This window comes from Lonchura striata, chromosome 3 (assembly GCF_050655825.1).
Source record: "Lonchura striata isolate lonStrDom1 chromosome 3, ASM5065582v1, whole genome shotgun sequence".
In the NCBI taxonomy this organism is placed as follows: domain Eukaryota; kingdom Metazoa; phylum Chordata; class Aves; order Passeriformes; family Estrildidae; genus Lonchura; species Lonchura striata.
The window spans coordinates 19,271,101-19,291,631 of record NC_140705.1 but is presented as its reverse complement, the minus strand read 5'-3'; the positions used below and the strand labels follow the sequence as shown (position 1 = coordinate 19,291,631).

Here is a 20,531-nt window from a genome sequence, read left to right as displayed (position 1 = left end):
AACTGGAATGAAATTCCGACTTGGTTTTATCTTAATTAGAAATATTTCTCTTCAAGCTATTTTGAAATATTTCCCTTCAGACGTGAGCAGGAGTGTGTGGGCTGGACCACTGGGGCAGCCACAAGTTTCATCCCCTGCAGCAGTGCTAGCGATGGTGCTGTGTCTGCAGCCCAGCTGCAGGGATACAGGGCTTCTGCTTTGGGGAGGGAGGCAGAAGCAGCTGCTGGTGGACTACTTGTGGGGCTTCATGTGGAGGGTATGAAAGGGGGATTGTTACCCCTGCCATGACTGCAGGTGTGTCCTGGCCTTTGGACTCTGAGATGGGGTGGGCAGGACTGCTGGGCCTCATGGATGTAAAGGCATTGCTGCATCCTTCTGTACATGGGAATTGGATATGTTTGTTTGCTACTCTGTTGCCATAGCCTCCATCTAGATGGGTGGGTGGACCACTGCTTCAATTCTCAGACTGGAGGTAGTGGTTAATGGGGTATCCTCTCTCTGGATTCCTGTGGCAAAGGAGTGCTCTTCAGATGGGTCCTGTGACCCATCTTCTTTAACATTTTTGTCAGTGACCTGGAAGAAGGCACAGAGGGCTTGGTTTTCAGGTTTGCTGATGACATTAAACTGGAGGGTGCAGTCAGTATATCACTGACAGACACCCAGGCAGGCTAACAAATAGACTACCAAAATATTTAAGAATTCAATGAACTAAATTAATAAAATCCAATGAGTGCCACATCCTGCACCTCAGAACAAAGAGCCCCTGTCAGTAATACAGACAGGGTCCTGCATATCTGGGGAGCAGCTCATCTGAAGAGTCTTGGGGGGATCCTGATGGATAGTGAGTTATATTTAAGCCAGCAGCAGAGAGGTGAACATTATCCTGAGCTCTACTAGGATGAGCACAACTTGAAAATTAAAGGAAGGGATTGTCCCTCTCTACCCAGTGCTCGTTAGACTGCATCTAGGATACTGTTTACAGTTTATTTTCCCCCAGTACAAAAATGACATTGATAATACAGAGAAAGCTCACTGCAGAGTCACCAAGCTGGTTGGGGCTGGAAGCACTTTCCCCATGAGTGAGATGGGCTTGTTCAGCCTGTAGATGGCTTCATCAGGACCTAAATGGAGCCTTGCCATGTCAACAAGGAGATCAAGAGGGAGCTAGGCTCTTTGTACTAGTGTCTGGGTGGACAGGAGATAATAAGTGGAATTTGAAATGGGACACAATGAAAAGCCTTTCCTCATGAGGACAGTAGAGCTGGTTGTCCAACAGTGGGGAGCAGCCACCATCCTTAGAGACTTTCAGCTGGGCTTGTCACAGAATTTCCTTGCTTTGGAACGGAGCTTCATACCTTTCCAGATCCCTCCCTACATGTGACAGTAAAATGATGTTTTCTCTCCTAATATAGGAGTCTTGAACTGCTCTTCTGAGATATGGGACAAATCTATACCATTTATTCTCCACAACATTTTTTCAAGATGCTTCTTCTGACCTTGTTCACAGAATCCCTCGCCTTCATAGTATCGGGGAACCATAACCTGTCCTCCAAATAGTCTGTTTAATGGCTTCATTATCATTATAGTCAGAATTTCTTAAAGGAAGGAGTACTGAGGTTAACTATTTTTGTCTGCATTTGTGAAACAGTCTCATTAGATGTAAAAGTTGTAGTATGTTAAAGCCAAGAATAAGGACAACTCCATGTGCAATTACAGGGAGAAACATACTCTGTAAGGGAGCTCTGTACGACTAATTTCAGCAAGTTATAATTGATTTCTGTCTGCTTTGAGTTTTATTAATGGTTCTTTGTGTGTTTGCAATGCTAATGGCATCAGTGATTCTTTGTGTTCCACAGATACGTTACTGTTCTCACTATCTACTGCCTTATCCATTTGTCCCATGTTGGTCCAGTAAAAAGGGTGTATTTGTGTACTTACTCAAGGCTCCTTAAGCCTGAAATTGTCTTTTCTTTATGAATGACATGGGCACATTTCTTCTTAGAGTACAGTCATCTTTCAGATTAAGTGCTGTGAAAATTATTTACAAATTTTGTTGTAAATGTCACTCATTCATTATCAAGGCCCCTAAGTGATAAACTTCTTCAGGCCTTAACAGTTATTTTTCACCCATCCTATGGCAGTAGCAAGTTGTTCAGTCCAGGTGTCCTTGTAAAGCCAGTCAGGTTGTCTCCTGGATTCAGAAGTTCATTCATATGCAAGAAGTCACATAATTTTGAATATTAGCATGAAAAACATCCAAGGGAGATTTTCTTTTCTTGGATTTTGCCCTATGAGAGGATTACCGGTACCATTTGGGTAGATGTTTGTTCAGTTTTCTCTCAGAATCCCTTAGCAATGGATGTCCATAATTTATCCAAGCAATCTGTTCAAGGACTTCTATTTCCTCATAACCGGAATATATTCAAAGGAGGAGATTTCGGAATTATTTTCTTTCCTGATTGCTCTATTTGTAATAGATTTTTAAGTACTTAAAACTGTTCCTGTGTTCTCGTATATACTGTCCTGAAATAAAATAACCTGAATTTATCTTGAATTACTTACACATCTTATTTTACAGATCTCTGACCACATTTAATTTCTTTTTGTTTTTCTCATGACCCTTTTCAGCTCATTACCTCTTTGATGTAGGGTAGCCATGAAGCAACACTGACATAATACTGTATAAAAGGAAACAATGTACTAAGATTTATTAAATGCAACACTGGTGATGGATTAGCATGAAATTTTATTCTCTCACATTCAGCAGTGTTTAAGGAATACCCTAATACCCGACTAAAGAACTTTACTTTTATTTGTACTGTCTGGTAAGATTGAGAAAAAACAAATTAGTAGGAAAGAATGTGAAGAAAGCATGTGTTTGCCTTTATTGCAACAAAAAATATTGATGCTTATGTTTTTCTGGCAATCCTCAGTCCTACATACCTGTTTCCATTCTTTAAAACATGATGAAGAAGTGAAGAAGAGCTTTTTTTTTGTTGTTGTTGTTCCATACAGATCACTGTTCTTCTTATACTGTAACACCTTGCACTTTTTTTCCCTTTATATTTTATCCCATTTCAAATCGTTTTATGTTAGTCAAGGATATTTTAAATTTTAATTTCTCTGAAAAAGTATCTTTCTGTTTTGATCATGATAGGAAATGTGTTATAGAAAATATCAAACCAGTTGTGAGAGAGAAAGTAGATTTGAGCCTTCTGTAATTTAGTGCTCAGGGCACTATGTGGGACTGCCTGAAGTTCTATTTCTCCCTTATCTTAAATTATGTTGGATAAAAATTGGTGACTCCAGTTCTTATGTATCTTCAGCAAGTTTTCCCACTATAAGTATACCACAGAGTTAATTTCATTTAAAAAAAAGAAACTGGATTAGAGAATTTCATCACTAGACCTATGAGATATAAATGTTGTTCATAAAGTATTAGTTTGGAAATATAATGTGGCATTTCCATGGGAAAAAGAAGTTCAAATATATTGCTTAAATAATTTTATTTACAAATGAAGAAAGGTCATTTATGAATGAATTTTAGCAGATAAAATTGAACTGCAGTGCCATTGAAGCTATGGATGTATTTATTAAGGACTAAAATCAGCAAATGGTGTTTTCTGCTGGAGAACAAATGAAACTCAATGCAGAGGATTTTTTTTTTTTTTGCAAGCTATTTCAAAATAAAACAGCAGTGAAGACAAGTATTTTATGTCAATAAGACTGAAGTTTATTGTAGCAATGTATAGTAAAAGAATGTGGTGAACCCTGACTCAGGAAATAAATGATGATGTCTGGCTCCAGATCAGAAGGCTGAAGGATCTGTTTTATTAAAACTATACTATATTACATTAATATACTATCTAAAGAGATGCTCAACTATTCTACATACTTACTCCTTACTTACCTAACTAACAAAACCCGTGACTCTCTGCTGAGAGTACGAGACAGCTGGATCTGATTGGTCTTTGAACCTAAACAAGCTTCACCAGAATCCAATCAAACAATCACTTCAGGTAAACAATCCCCATACCAAATTCCACATGGGAAAAACAAAGGAGAAGAGATAAAGATTGTTTTCTCTTCTTCTCTCTGTGCTTCTCTTGAGAGACAGAATTATGTCTCTCTGTCCAGAGAATGTGAATGTCACATCGATGCCTGCCTTGAAACATAATTTGCAACTGTGAGCTTTGAACTGCAAATATGGCACACTGAAAGAGTCCTTTTACTTTGAGTAGGGTCTCAAAACATTATGCTGAACAGGGAGTACTTTAAGGCGAGAGACCTAGAGACCTGCTTAAGCAGTCAACAATAAAACTGATAAAAAGAGTCATCTGCCATTCTAGCTTCCTCTAGAGAGGAATGTTTTCTGCGGTATTGATAGTTTCTGAGCTTGTTGGAGAAAGTAGGTTTCAGTGTTTTTTCTTTTTTATCTAAAACAGAGCAGTGTTGATGCTTTCTTAAAAATCACAGCTGCTGTGATGCTTGTGCTACTGATCTTTTCTCTTCCTCTCACCACATAGTGAACATGCACATGAATACCCACACACTCCTCTTCCTGAAGCCAGTGTCTACAAAACTCAGAAATATGAAAATCAACATTTAATTTCTTCTTCTGCTCAAGTGAATTTAAATTTTTATTCCCCTACCTCTCAATGTAAGCACTGAAATCCTGTTGAGAGGCAACTCCCTATGAACTTTCTGCATGCTTTTTATTATAAAACATATGATCTCTAAATATTATATCATTTTAGAGACATTTTGGCTTTTCAGTCCTCAGTTTTTTTATATCAGTCACCTCGAATGGCCACTATATAGAGGGTTTTAAAATGAGAAATTGAGATGAACATAGCTAGTTAAAATCTGAGATATACATATACATGCAAAGACTAAGTTCTCTTTTAAAGTTTCTTATTTGAAGAAATCCTTTTTCTGGACTGGTATTTGCCTGCTAGAGTTATGTATGCCATCTCCTTAACACAAAGAAAGTACAAGGGATTGTGCTGAACTTTGATTCAAAGCTATTTATAATGGTCAAAAAAAGCTGACTTGAAAGGCTGATAGAAATCCAGATTAATCTTATTGATTCTGAAAGCAGATAAGGTATTGCTGCACGTCATCTTGGATCACATCAGCAGTTAGATGAAGTGTAGTGTAGGTATTGGATTTTAATAGTAATAGATGAGCTTCAGTGGGACTTCAGTTGAAATAGTGTGATGGCAAATGCTAAGCTATTTAACAGGTCACTCTGCATATTTCATTTGTTACCTGATCATCTGTTACAAATGAAAGTTCAGAGTTTTTTTCATTGTGATTCTTCTAAACATATGCAACAATTTCTAGCAAGAGAATTGTTCTGGGTGTAAGCAGTATAAAGAGTGCTCCAGAGCTTCATTCTTCCAGTGTTTCTGTAAGGCATGCTCTGGTACACAGCAAAAGTAAGAGTGGTCACCAGTCCAGGTGGGACACTGATGCTCAACATCTGAACAGCTGCAAAAATCAGGGACAGTGAGTTTTCAAGTCTGTAGTTCTACTGTTTGGAAATACTTCCTGCTGGCAGCATGGCTTTTAGGCAGATGATACTGGCATAGTTTTCATATGTTGTCATTCACAAAAATGGGTTGATAAGATATTAACACATGCTAAAAATGTGAAAAGACTCAAAGTCTTGGAAAAATAAAGAAATGTTGGACTCTGAACAGTGAGAATGATTAAGGCCTTATACCATGACTGAACTGTCTTTCCCTTAGACATACACAGCAAACACTGAATAGATTTGTCTTTCTACAATTAGACACTTATATATTTGAGTTATTATTTATATTTACCTTATAACTCAGAGATCTGTGACTCACTTGTTCCCTTCTAGATAGATGTACAAAAGAGATCAGATAGAATCATTCTTCAGAGGTGTCTGTTGCTCTCCGCTGCCTGGACAGATTCTAAAAAGTTGTCTTAGATGTGGGTTTCTCTTACAAAAACAGGCTGAGAGAACTGGGGTTTTTGAGTCTGGGAAAGAGAAGGCTCCAGAAAGGCCTTAGAAAAGCCTGCCAGTACCTAAAGGTGCCTTCAAGAAAGCTGGAGAGGAACTTTTTACAAGGGTATGTAGTAATGGGACAGGGCAGAATAGCTTTAAACTGAAAGAATTTAAGTTACATATTAGAAAGGAATTATTCACATAAGGGTATTGAGGCACTTGAACAGGTTGCTCAGAGAAGCTGTAGATGTCCCATTTCTATAAGTGCTCAAGGCCAGGTTGGACAGGGCTTTGAGCAACCTGCTTTAGTCGAAGATGTTCTTCCAAGGTGTTGAAAGTAGATGATTTTAAAGACACTCCCAGCCCAAGCTGTTCTGTGATTTCTGCACTGTAAACCTTTTGTAACATCCATTACAGGCTGAAGATAACTACATGTGGATGCCTGCTGACATGACCAATGTTTGTATCTTATAATAAACATGGAAATCTGGTCTTGCCTCCAGCTAGGAAAGGACCTGGATATCCTAAATAGCCTGTGTCAGCTGTATGTGCTCAGAGGTCTTAGGATATGTCAGTGTGTTAAATGGCAGAAGTGATCTACATAGGGACAATTGCTTCGAGCCCAGGGATAGACCAACTACACGAGCAATTCACCTGAGCAACTGCTGTGTATATAATTCAGAAAAAATTTAATTGTTTTCTAGGCTGCATTTTCCATTGCAGCATAGAGCTACACCAAACTTAAGTCTCTTAAGCTTAAGCTGATCCTGTTTTAAAAGACTGAAAGATTTTATTGACATTCACCACAGACCTTTCTCCCTACATTTATAGAAATGTAAATATTATTAAGATAATTTTTCATGTTTAATTTTATTTTAAAATCCTTCAAGCTTTCATTCAGTACACAGGACATGTTTCTTTTTTAATTCCATTACTCTGGTTCTTATACAGTCTACCATTCAAGAAAACATAGATTAACAACTTGATTTTAAATCTTCTTTTAAAAACAAATACTGCAGCTAAAACTTAAAGCATGCTTTATTTTTCTTCACTTACATAAAGTGCAGTGCTGTGATGATGTTGTAATATACATTAGAAATTAATAAACAAATAGTATTTTTCAATATGATCACTCATTTCAGAGCAGTTGTTTTTGTCTTCTGTGCAGTGACTGTAAAGATCTGAAATATCATTTGTCTGCATATTTTAACAAATAGCTGTAAGCAGTCCTAATACCACCGTTTTTGTTTGGAAAAGAAATATCTGAAAGTCAGATATTCAAGGGAATATCAAGGGAAATTCAAGGGAATAAACCAGAAATTAAAATACAGTTTATTTTCTACTACTAATGAAGAAAACATTGTTTATACCAAATAGTTGACTATCCTATGTAGTTTAGTAGTTATTAGTCCAGTGATGATGTAACTTAAGAAATGTATGTTCATCTTATCCTAAACAAAACAAATTCTGTAACAACTGGGTCGAATTATGTTTTACAATGTGAAAACATAGTTTTCTATTGTAACAGAACTCTATATCTTCATGGCAACTTTTATGATGGTACAGTTCTTTTTCTGACAGAGTGAAATGAGCATCTTTAAGACAGGAACAATATTTCACTTCCCCACTTCTTGCCAAAAATGAAAAATGTGTTCTCATATCTTTATACATACCTATCTGTTTCTAATACATTTTCATAAGCCTTTGTATAAAAAAAGTCAAATAGGACATCATTAATTGGCAACAATTCTTTGTGTAACAATACAATGGAGAAATTTTTGTAATTTTTTTACTCTTTGCATATTAATGTCTACTTCAAAGACCACTTATCCTGTATTTTCCAGTACAAAAGAGACTTTTTATGTCTAATCTATTTGAAGACTGAAAAGCAGACCAGTTTTCTGCTTTCTGTAAATAATGCTCATTTGTATGCTTTCATTTATTGCATGGAATAGAGCTTGTTATTCATCATTATGAAATGTTCATATTCTTAAATTTTTGTGTATGCTTTTCTTTTTGCAGACTAAAACTGGTATTGCATTGTTGTATGATGAAGTATCTGAAAATGCTTATGACATCCGACTGAAGCTTACAAAAGAGGTATTAACAATTCAAAAACAAGATGTCGTCTGTGTTAGTGGAAGTGATCACAGTGCAAATGTAAGTGCTTCTATATCCCTGTGCTTTTGGCTGCACACTTTAATCTCTTCTACAGAGGAGTCCTTATTGTATTGGAGTGCAAGAGATTTTATTGGGTAATGGAAATACAAGTAATTATAAGTTGTTGGGTCTCCTGTGCTTCTTATATTCATAAGGATAAAAACTGCATTTTGGACTAGTGCTATGCATAATTTATTATAACATTTGTAATCTTAATAGAAGCAAAAAATGTCTATAAATACCAAAATTAAAGCATTCTTACACCAAATATTTCTGGGCCATTAAATTAAGAGTGAAAAAGTGTTTCCTAGTGAAAGTACATTAAGAGTAAACTGATACACCAAAGTTTTCTTCATTTGTGTATCAGACAGGATGTCTGTTCAAGGGCACCGAGCTGACTGAGAACACTTGATGGGCAGTTATGTCACTGTAATTCTGTTTCAGGCACAGATGGAGCTTAATCAGTGCCAGCATGTATGTGGTGCTTTTTTCAACCAAGGTTCAGTTATGCTGGATTTCAAAGCCTGTGGTGCCTCTAAGCTATAGAGGAATCTTCTGACGTTACATTTGATAATGTCACTAGATAAAATGGTAACATTTTGCATAAGCAGTTCAGCAAAGCTATCTAAATTATCAACATCCTTAATTAATGTATTTAATTTCCTCATATAAACAGTGTTCTTGAATTTGGAATAGATATACTTAACTGAGTAAAATCAATTTTATGAAATTGCTGGTGTTTCTTAGAGTGCGCAATTCATGGCAGCCTCCTCAGAGTGGGCCAAGGGAGAGTGTTTCTGTCTGCTTGTTGTATTGCATCATGTAAACTTACAAGCTGGGACTTGGGGACATCAAGTGGGTTTGTGGTACTCTGCTAAGAATTAGAAGCAAAAAAGCATATAATGGGTATTTGTATATGTATATGAGAGCATGTTAGAGAGTTTGCCTCTATAATATGTAAATATTTCATTCCTGCTTCACTAAATACTTAAATAAATTGTTTAATATCATACATAAGATTATTTGAATTAGCTTTTAGCAATTTGAAACGTTATGCACTTTTCCATGGAATTCTGTGGAACATTCTCTTTAAAATGTTCAAAAAGGTTGATCAGTGACAGGCATGGCCACTTCTGGTTGGTTTGCTGAGATAAGTATAAGCCTCATTCATCAGCTTTGCATATACTTTCTGCTTCACTGAGAAGCATGAAAAAACACAGTTTTTGGGGTTTTTTACCAGGCATGGCTGGTAATGCTGATAAATTGTATGCAAACTTGTTGCAAGTGTCATAGTAAAATATAATGCGACTTCAGTATATAGTGTCTGTGGATGTAATTATACAGGATTGCTATGGTCTCGATGGTGTTTAAATGCCTTGTGTATGAATCTCATAGAAGAAGAATCAAAATTCTATCCTATATAGTCCTAGATTACTTCTCAAATTAATTAACACAAGCTAAGTGCATCTGAAAAAATACTGTGAGAAAATATTGTATCAAATCTGTGTATGTATTGATCAACTCCCAAAATACAGCAGGACACCCCCACCCAACATTCTCAATATCCAGTCTAAAACAGTATAAAAGCCTTCCCTGAACAACCCAAGTCTGCCTCTTCCTTTTAGTATCAAGATTTGGGTTGATTTTGATGCCTTTTACTCATACATTTTATGGGTATCCTAAATAGTATTACCTGATGGAAGACAGAGCAAGGAGACAAGTTTTGATAATATTTAAGCAATTGAATTTTGAAAAATTCTGGAAAGTAATAGACCTTGCAAAAAAAGCATAGCTGGGATATGCAGCCACTGTATATAAAATTAATCCAAAAGTCTTGGTTGTAGTTCACCAGTAGTGATCACAGTAATGGGTAGAGCCTAGAAAGAAGTGATTCCCAGGACTGTGGCATGGAGAGCAGTTTTTCTTGGTTGTAAATGTGTTACTGTGTGAAAGTAAGTGAATTTCAAGTATAATCCAGATGATAATTTAGGTTGGAGTTGCAAAGTATTATGTGGCTCTAGGTATGACACCCATTCAGAAGGGATTTCTTCTGCCTCATACTATTTAGAAATAAGTGTGGGCACTCCTGCTGAGCTGCCTTTTCCTGGACAACACTGTTAACATTATCCTTATTTTCCCTAAGTTTTCTCACTGAAGACTCTGAAAACTAAAATTTAAGGGTCTGATCTATTTCTTTGTGTCCCTTACAAGATCTCTGCAAGGTCCCTTTCTGAAAGTGTCTTCTCCAGTCCTCACAGGATTCTGTTGTCAAACTCCAATCAGAAAAATGTATTACACTATCTTCATGGCCATATTCACTTTTTCTGCATTTGAACCAAATAACAACTCTGGACAGCTAGCATTTAATATGAATGCAAATTGAGTGTAACATGGAGATAAACGCTATTATTTTTTACCATATATAAATTTCTAGTACATAGGAGCTCAAAAGCAAATTTGAAATCAGGCTGAAATAGCTGGTAATTCTCTAGCACTGAGTTTGTTAAGTTTTACAATTACAGTTACATGACAGAAATTCCAGAGATAAATGCTTTATATTTCAAATGGTTAAATAGGATAGTTTTCACCCCTGTTCTGTATGATTCAAAATATTAATAGAAAATTGTAACCTGAAAGTCAATGCTATAGCAGTCATAAACGATCACATTGTCTTACTGATTTATCCTCCTTTCTCTGTATTTTTTCATTCTCAGGTACTCCTAGTTAATCTTTATTTTACACATAGCCATTCTTCAAATTAGTTCATTTGCAACAAAAATAGAAATACCTTTTGCCTTCTTTTTGTACTCACCACAAGTGCATGGAAGAAGAAAAAACTGGCTGTAGAATGAGTTTTCCTCTTAGGTGGGATATTTGAATGGAAAATTATTAAAAAGGAAAGTTCTGTTTCTACTTGCGGTAATGTTTTTTTATTCAACCACCCTGACATTGCTGGATAAGCAGCACAGTGAAGCACAAACAGGATGGGAGGAACTGGGGAAGTATTGATGGCAACTGCCTGACACGGATAGTGGAGGTTCCCACAAGGAATGGTGTGCTCCTTGACCTTTCACTAAAAAACAGGGAGGGCCTTGTTGGAGATGTGAAGGCTGGGGGCAGCTTTGGCTGCAGCAACCATGAGATTGTGAAGTTCAGTATAGAACAAGAAAAAGCAGGGCAGCAAGTAAATTATAACATTCAGCCTCTTTAGGGCTGTAGCCCCTTCAGGGGGGTCTTCTTGGAAGAATCCCATGGGAACAGGCCTTTCAGGGAGGAAGGGTCGTAGAGAGTTGGTTAATTTTGAAGGATCACTTTCTCCAGACTCAAGAACAAACCATCCCAGAGAGCAAGGAATTGAAAAAAGGGGTCAAGAGACCTGCATGAATAAAAAAGAAACTCCTGTCATTACTCAAGTGTAAGCAGGAAATGCAGAGGAGATGGAAGCAGTCAGACCATGTGGAATTAATTTAGAGAGGTTGTCAAAGTACAAATGAAATGAAGGCCAAGTTCCACCTGGAATCACATCTGGCCGAGGATGTCAAGGACAACAAGAAAGGCTTTTTAAAATACATCAGTAACAAAAGGAAAACTAAGGATAATATGGGCCCATGACTACATGGAGAAGGGACCCTCATAACAGAGGATACAGAGAAGGCAGAATTACTGAATGCCATTTTTGCATTGGTCTTCACTGGTAAGACCAGACCTGTGGAATCTTTGACCCAAGAAACCAGGAAAAAAGACTTAGGAGGCAGACTTTCCCTTGGTCAAGGAGGATTGGGTTAAAGAACACCTAGGTAAGCCTGACATCCTCAAGTCCAGGGGCCCAGATGGGATGCATCCACAAGTACTGAGAGCGATGTCAGATACCTCAGCAAGGCTGCTTATGCTCACCCCTGAAAGGTGGCAATCGAGAGGTGCCTGAGGACTGGAAGAAAAAAAATGTCACCCCAGTCTTCAAAAAGGGAAAGGAGAAGGATCCATGGAACTACCAGCCAGTCAGCCTCACCTCAGTCCCTGGAAAGGTGATTGAATGCCTCATTTTGGAGGTCATCTCTATCTACATGGATGACCAGGAATAGTCAGCATGGATTCACTAAGCTGATTGACATGATTGACCAACTTGATTGCCCTCTATGATGAAACAGCTACCTGGATGGATAACAGCTGAACCTCAACTTCAGTAAGGCTTTTGACACCATCTCTCACAATATCCCCTTAGGCAGGTAACTGAGCACTGGAACAGTTTGCCCTGAGGGCTTGTGGAGTGTTCTTCATTGAAGATATTCAAGAACCATCTGGACACAATCCTGTGCCATGTGCTATGGGATGACCCTGCTTGAGCAGGGGGATTGGACCAGATGACCCACTGTGGTTCTTTCCAAACTGACACATTCTGTGATTCTCTGAATTGGTGCACACTCATAGAATCCAAGCACAAAAATGTTGACAGAAATGGTGAATTGAAAATAAATAGACAGCTTTCTTTATCTGCCAAGTATTTTTAACAGAAGATATTTTTCCCTCCAGATTTAAAGTTAAAAAATACTCACAAAAATAAATTAATTGTATGACATACAGAGTGATCAATTTTAGTTAAAGGAAAAGCAGGAAGGCATTAATTTTTAAACTTTATATTAATGAAGGTATTACTGTACTTTAACTATTTCTCACTTTACCTCCTGATACTCATTGCTTACATACAGTACCTCATCCTTCATATTCTTTGTTTTTCATCCATGTATACTGCTTCATCCTTCTCCTGTTGACAGTCCACAGTTTTATGCTCTCCTCTTTTCATAAGCATTTTCTTTCTTTTATTTTTTATTTTTTATTTTATTTTTGTAAAAAAGAACAGAAATCCATCTGGTTTTTTATCAAAATTGGTCCTTCTCACAGAGGAGGATTGTCTGCTAAATTGTCTCTGAATTGGTCAGGGGTCAGGCAAAGAGTTTTTGAATGCAGGTGGATGGCATCTTGATTGGAAGAGGACTCCCCAGAGGCTTATTTGAGTCTAATAGGAATAGTATAACAAAAACCTTTGTATGCTCGATATTTGATGTTCCAGCTTCACGAACTGTGTCTTAGAATGAAGTAAAGTATGTGAATAAGAAAAGAAAAGCAGCAAGATTAGTTGTTTTGTTGATTAAAAAAAAAAAGAAAAAAAAAAAAAAGAACCAGTGTCTGAAAATACTGTTCAAACCCCTGATGTGATTTCTATGGCTTTTCCTTTATAACTCAGACGCTAATAATGACACAGAAAAAATGTTACCTTAGAAAACCTCTAGGGAACAGATCTGCAAAAAAATCTAGAAGGTTTTTTTTTAACCCAAGGACATTTCTGTCTCAAGAACTGCTAATATTGCAGTTGGACCAGTGATTGTTCTACCATTGCTGGTGTGTTACTTTAGTCCAAAATTGTTTTTCTTAAAAAAGCTAATAACGAACAATTTCTTTTTTTCTATTTTTTTTTTTTCTATCTTGTTTTACACATCAAGTGAATGATTTAGAGTCTTCCTTTTGAAATTAGAGATCACTTGTATGGAGAAAATACATTATTTAACTGTTTGTTATTTGTTTTCCATGCTCTGGAAAGCTGACCTAGATGCTTAGAAGATAAATATCAAGTAATTCCTTAGGAATTTTATTATGATATGCTTGTCTTGCTGCCAATATGAGAACAGTTAGAAGTTTGCATCACAAAATAAATATGAGTATTTTTCAGCATGACAAAAAAACTTTTTTATTAAAGATTGAAAGAATAAGTAGCTTTTTAAAAGGCTGTTAAATAGAACAGAAGAATGCAAAGGACACTTTGAATATCCCTGAAAAACAATCTCATCCCGAAATGTGGAAAGACTCCAGCTAAGAGTGAGTACTCATACCAACAAGATAAAAGAAAGGCATCACAACTTTGATAAGCTACACATATGCATAAATATATGTGTCCCTTAATTGAAATTTCAATAAATCCATTACACTTGAAGCTATGACAGTATCAGGACTGGTAAATTGTAGCTTAGACATTGTGAGAGATCTTGTACAGTTTAAAAATTTCAATAGTTAGGAGCAAATTGACTGTGATGGAAGCACAAGGCTTTCCAGTGTTAGTATTTGGGATATTGATGGTTTCAGCCTCGGTTGTTTATCTTCACTATAGCTAGCCTGTGAAATGCTGTGCAAAGTTGAATGCAGACTGGCATTACTCAGAGAAAATCTGCATTCTGGCAGAATTTAGCTATAATTTGTTGTTACGGAATGCCTTTTAAATTGAAAGTAATAAGCTAATTTTCAATGGGAAAAGTATTATCATATCTTGACACAGGGCCTTATATGTGTTATTAGTGACTCTGGAAATCCACATTTTTACATGATCTATATTGATGTAATTTGTATCTGAGAAGAGTCTGGGGTCTTTTCACACCGCTTGCCAAAAAAAGCTCCTGTCCCAAACTGAATATTTGACAACTCAGTGGAGGAGAACCTGAGTATTATTCTGAAGTCATACTGAGACTGTTTTTCATTCAGACACATTAATATGATTCCTTCCCTCAGAGGAATAAGACACCATGGGCTTTGTCAGTCATCTTAACTAGAATAAATCATGTAATAATTTATTTTGAAAGGGACCTCTTGGGGTTATCTAATTCAACTCACTACTGAAAGTGGTGATAGTTTCCAAGTTACTTTGTCCATTCATGTTTAGAATATCTCCAAGGATGAAGATGCTGCCAGCTCTCTGGGCAGCTCTTGATGCTTAACTATGTGAAGTTCTTTTCTATTGTTATGCTCAGTTGGAATTTCCTTTCTTGCAAGTTGTGACTTGCCTCTAATGCTTTGAACACCTATGAGAAAAATTGGTTTTGTTGTTTTGGTTTTGGATTTTGTTGTATAATACTCCCTTATCTTGGCTAGATTTGTCCAAGGGGATGAGGGTATGGAGAGCTTCACAGAAGCCAAAAGGGGAAATCTACAGGAGGGGGGCCCAACGCAGCTGGATGTCGACGCAATGTGTAGGTGTAAAGGGCCTCTTTTAACAACCCTCCCATAGTTAACATGTCGCCTTTAAATGTTTGTCCCACTTGAGTCTTTTCTACCTTCTCCGTCCAGCCCAGAAAGGGGAGGGGAGGATAGAGAAGACAACATTTTTGAGGAGAAGAAAAAGCAATCCAGTATGGGTCCCCACAAAAGACTGGGTGAAGAGTATTACTCAGCGAAGAGTACTAGCCCCCTCCCAGAAAAGGAAAACCCACCCGCCTGCCAGGGACATGCAGGGATGCAGCCCCAGTCTGGGTGCGGGCGGGGGTTAAAACGCAAAAAAAAAAATGGCAAACCCAGCTGCCCATCAGGGCGGTCCCCACCCCATCTAGCCCACCTTACCCTCTGGGCCCAGGCGGTGATGACTTGAATCTTCTCCTCGACTTGATGGAAAAGTCACGCCAAACTGGGGACGTCCCTTCACGGTTCAGCCCTTCCGGAGGCTTAGGTGTTCCCATTAAACCAGGCTCGTCCCCAAAGCCTTGGGTTCGGCCACTATCCACCTCCGGTGGTCTTGCTGCAGATGCCTTGACTGAGGGATTCAAGCGTGGGTCCCCGTAAAAGACCAAGCGAGGAGTATTACCTCCCCCTTGGAAAAAGAAAGGGAGCCTGCCTATTTTATCACGTAGCTGGCAGGTCCCGATAAAGCAAAAAAAAAAAAAAAAAAAAAAGGGGAAAGCTACCTCCCTCTTCCCTCTCAGTCGGCCTTTCTTCAGGCTCATTCCTGAGCCACTGCCAAACCGCACTCTTTGTCCTGGGGTAGGTCTATCCCCACAATGCCCATACAGCGCGTCTGCCCCAGTGCAGGACGACTGCTTCCGCGCCGCAGCCTCCTGAGGCAAAATGGGGACTTGCCCCTGCAGCACAGCTGCTCCAGGCAGGGGTACAGAGCACAACAGCGAAGATAAAGAGGGTCCCATAGCCTAAGTCTTATTTTGCTCGGCGCTTGGCTCCTCTTAGCATCCGGCAGAGCTTCCACGGCCACAGATGTCCCCTTCCCTCCTTCTTCTTCTGTGAGGCGGGCACCCCCACAAATTTGCCTGTTTTTTCTACAAGATGAAGGAGGGAACCATCCTCTGCTACCATTTGTTGTATCGCGGTGCTGCTCCTCTCACCGCGATTCTCCGAGCGGTGGCGTGCTGGGCAGCGAGTGAAGAGAACGGGCAGCCGCTCCCCCTGGGAAGCTCTGCAGTCCCAGTTGGTGGTGAGGGAAGAGATGGAGGTGACACGGGACTTGGGGGTGAACAGAATGGTTTTATTCAGTGAGCCCCAAGACCCCCTTGGGAGGGGGAGCAGAGGTTTTATGCAAGAACTCAGGAAGATAGGTGTAGGAACAGCAACCAATGAGGGAATAGCAGGGCAGGAGTTTAGGGCAGAATTAACCTATCACAAACCTATCAGGGGAAGCAGGGAAGTGGAATAATACAAAATAAGCAATAGGGTGTTGAGCCTAACTAGACAGGGAAACTAGACACTAAATAGACAGAGAATGCTCTGGAAGCAGGGGAGGGAGCTCGGAGAAATGACAGGGAAGGTTCCAGGGAAAGGGGCAGGGAAAGGGAGGATTGACAACTTGGAGAGGAGGGGGTTAGGGAAGAGATAGGGAAGATTGACAGCTGGGGAGAGGAGGAGATTAAGGATGGCAGGGGGGAACAGATATTGAACAAATATCAAATTAAAGAAAAAACACACCACCGCACATGCAGGACAGGTTACAGGCTTCTTTTTTAAGTCTTATTATAGCACCTTCTTGCTTTGCTTTTTCCTTTCTCCTGTATGTTTCCCAAGGCCTGGGTGGCAAACTCTGGATTTTTTTTCCTATTGCAAACCTGCCATGTTGTATCTGTAGTTAATTTCACATTTTACTTTCAACAAGTAAGGAGAACTTCTGTGACTACTTCTTCCAATAAATACCAGATGCAAATTTAGAAGTAAGGATAAATTTATTTTTTAAAAATCTTGTAAACAATGCAGCAATTATTTCTTTGTTGTCTTTGTTCACCTTTTCCAGACTTGTTCACTTGTTCTCTTTGTTCACTTTTTCCTATCTACTTGTTTATCCACTTTTCATGTTTAAGGACTAGTCTGCTATCTATTAAGGTAATAGTCTTCTTGTGGTTTGAGTGTGGGGTCCAGATAGGCTCAGGTACCAAAGCACATTTAGTCATGGCTGTTTATCAAATATATATAATTAATACATATCCCTTTTCTGGGTTATGTAAAGGTGACCAGTCCCCTTGAGTCAAGACCAGTGATTTTTGTCTTAATTGGTAATTTTGATGATGTGTCATGATACTGAGCCTGTTGGTGGGCCTACATTCGATGGGATTTGTTGGTGTGGCCATTGTTATGAACAGTACTGTTGATAATAATTGGTTGACCCATTTTTGCCAATATCTGTCTGAAGTAGTCTAAGGCACATAGCACCCCTCAATAATTACAGAGCTTAGCCCAACTACTCTTAGCCCATGGGCACAGACTCAGGCTAACAAGTGGAGTTGGTACCAGGCATTTATCCTTGTAATGCTATTGGTCAGTGAAGCCAAAAGATGTAGAGGAAGTGACACCATCACACTGAGGCAGTGGTCAGCTTAGTTACCCTCAAGGCTATTATTGGGAACATGAGGACGTGACCTTGGCAACTCTGCCCAGCTCATAACTATGTCCTACCCTAAGAGAGCTACTCCCACCAAATTTAATGCTGTCAGCATCCAGGTCCTGCAACAGGAAAGATGCCCACACAGGATACAAGTCAGCCCAGGGATTCTCCAGTCGACCTCCTTGCTATGGGGACAGGGCAGTCCAGGAGGACACTGGTAGGGTCATCACAGTAGTTTTGCTGATAAATAGAAGGGAAAAGAACAAACTTAAAGTGATGGTGATCTGTCTCTTCCAACCTGTCCTAGCCATTGTGAATGGGTTTGTTTCTTAGAAGAGTTTCTAGAAAACCTAAAGAACATGGACTCTGTCAAGTGCTCCAGCCTTTTCTACTGTGTACTTCAGTTTGATGCTTGGAAATAATATATGTATTCATTAATATTTTAATAGAGACTGAAACAGAGAAGTAAAATGTTGTACATACATATTTTTTCAAAACTATCTCTTTATATCAATGATTTGGGAGTGTTTCAAGCAGAATCTTCTTCTGAAATCCCCATAGTACATTATTCATTTAGATAGATAGGTAGGTAGGTAGATAGCTAGTTAGCTAGCTAGCTAGCTAGATATAATACTTCTTTGTAATGAGAGATGTTTTACCACAGGTGCCAGTCTTAGGTGTTAACAACCTGGTAATAATGACATAATAGGTAAACATTGGCCTATAGGTGGATATAAAATCTTCCTAAAACACAGCAACAGAAAGAAACAATTGCCTTAGAAATAAGCAGTTGCCTTCTCACATTGCCCATTAAGCTCCAGTCATACCACTTCATATGAGCAAATAACAAGACATGAAAGACCTTTCCAGAGATAAAATTTCTATCACTGTTTTTCAACAGAATCTAGTAAGTCTTCTGTGTAGAGCAATCTCATACCTAAAAGATGGGTATTTGACCATATAGTTCTTCCCATTATACTTGGAAGTGTCATTCAATGTGCAGCTAATAAAAGTATAGCAATTTTTTCAGCTGTATTATTCATTTTAGCTGTTATAAGCAGCACTGCACTTGTTACCAAGTAGTCTCTTCTTTATACAGTTGTTGAAATAGTGTTCTTTTGAATGGTGTCTGCAGCTTATATGGATAAAATTTTCTGCTGTATCTGTTTTTCAATATATTCCCTGCCTGACATAATTCTTGGAGTTCCTGAAATTTTCTGCCTACCAGTTGACAGCTTGCAACAATTAAAGGTCTCAAAAATATAGGAATATTTCATACTGGTATCCTGCCAATTACAGTTTTTTTTCTTACATTCTGTTTATTCAAATGCATCCTGAAGTTTTATGTGGGGTACTACTTTGTCCTGTAATCTCCTAGAAACAGGAACCAAAACAGGCTGTTTTGCCTTGGTGGGTACATAAATGCTTCTGCTTGGTAGCACACCTGTAATGAGTACTTGCTACAGAGTGCACATTGGATGCTTTGGAACCCATGAGAAAAAAGAGTTTCAAGAAACTGTATGTACTATTGAAAAAAACAAAATACTAGTTAAAAAGCAGAAAAGGTTAATTTAAAAATGCTAATTTCAGTGTTGCTGTTCAGATTTATAATTAGTATGACTGTCTAAAGAGTTTTCCTTACCTATAATGAAATAAAATTACACAGTCAACTATAGCACTGTATTTTTTTTTAACACTGATACAAATGTCTTTCCCACTTCACTCTAAACCATAAATAAATTCATCTGGAAAGAAAAATTATATCTAGCCTGCAGGCAACAAAAAAGTGAAATGAGTTGTTTCTTTGTTTGGCTGAGCCATCCATACACATTGGGTTTTCAGCTGCATATGTACATGACATTCATGTCACAAAACAATAGGTTTGTTTATTTCCCCATAAATATTGCAGTTCAGTTTTGGCAAGATATTTTGGAGTAGAGTTTTCTTTCATAGTTACTTGCAAAGCTTCTGTGTCTTTCAGTCCAAATTTCATAGTCGTGAAATTTTGTCCTTGCATAACAAATTCAGGACTGAGTCAGACCTAAAGTCTACTGAGTTGACTGTCCTTTTTCTGACAGCAGCTATTAATGTTTCCTTAGAAAAGCCAAACAGGGCAAGAAAGTTATGTTTTTCTAGTCATAGCAAATCATATATGATCATAGATTGAAATAAATTTATGTAAATTATCCTGATCATGATACTTAATCATGCACAGCTTTTAGCATTTTACTTTGCAATTTGAACATCTTGAAAACAAGAAAATGTTTGCATTTTTTAAACGTAGCCTTTACTAAGCTTCTATGTAGGAATCATTAAGTATGAGTTTAGTATCTTCTTTTAGCAGGAATATTTGAATAATAATAATAATAAGGAATACTATGATCTATTAAAATAGAAATATCAAGATTATACCAATGTTATGCAAATAGGGCTCCCTATCAATCATATATAAATGCATGTTAGCTCTATTTGAAAGTATAAGATGCCAATAAGCTGTTCCCTACTTGTCATTTTTATAAAATGGCTAAAGCTATTCACGTGCTTACTATCTGTTGTATGATCATGCTAAAGCAAACTAGAGTATGGAAATATTTATTCCATCATCTCCTTGTGATGGGATATATTAAGATAATATATTTTCAAGGTGTAAGTATAGGTGAAACAAAACAAGAATTAAGTAAGCAGACAGACATTAGTTCCTGGAAAGCATCTCTTGGGAGTGAGTCACTGAATTCAAAGTTAGGGATGTATTCT

The 20,531-nt window shown here is 38.0% G+C and overlaps 1 protein-coding gene across 2 annotated transcripts in view; it reads left to right on the top strand.

Annotated features, from left to right (window-relative positions):
* SNTG2 (syntrophin gamma 2) overlaps positions 1-20,531 on the top strand; it is a 222,053-nt gene that overhangs the window by 89,105 nt on the left and 112,417 nt on the right. For both annotated transcript variants that reach the window (XM_085574568.1, XM_021551123.3), the window contains exon 2: positions 8,003-8,140. In XM_085574568.1, coding sequence (XP_085430694.1) covers positions 8,103-8,140 — 38 coding nt within the window. In that variant the 5' untranslated portion in view covers positions 8,003-8,102. The remainder of the gene's footprint in view (positions 1-8,002; positions 8,141-20,531) is intronic.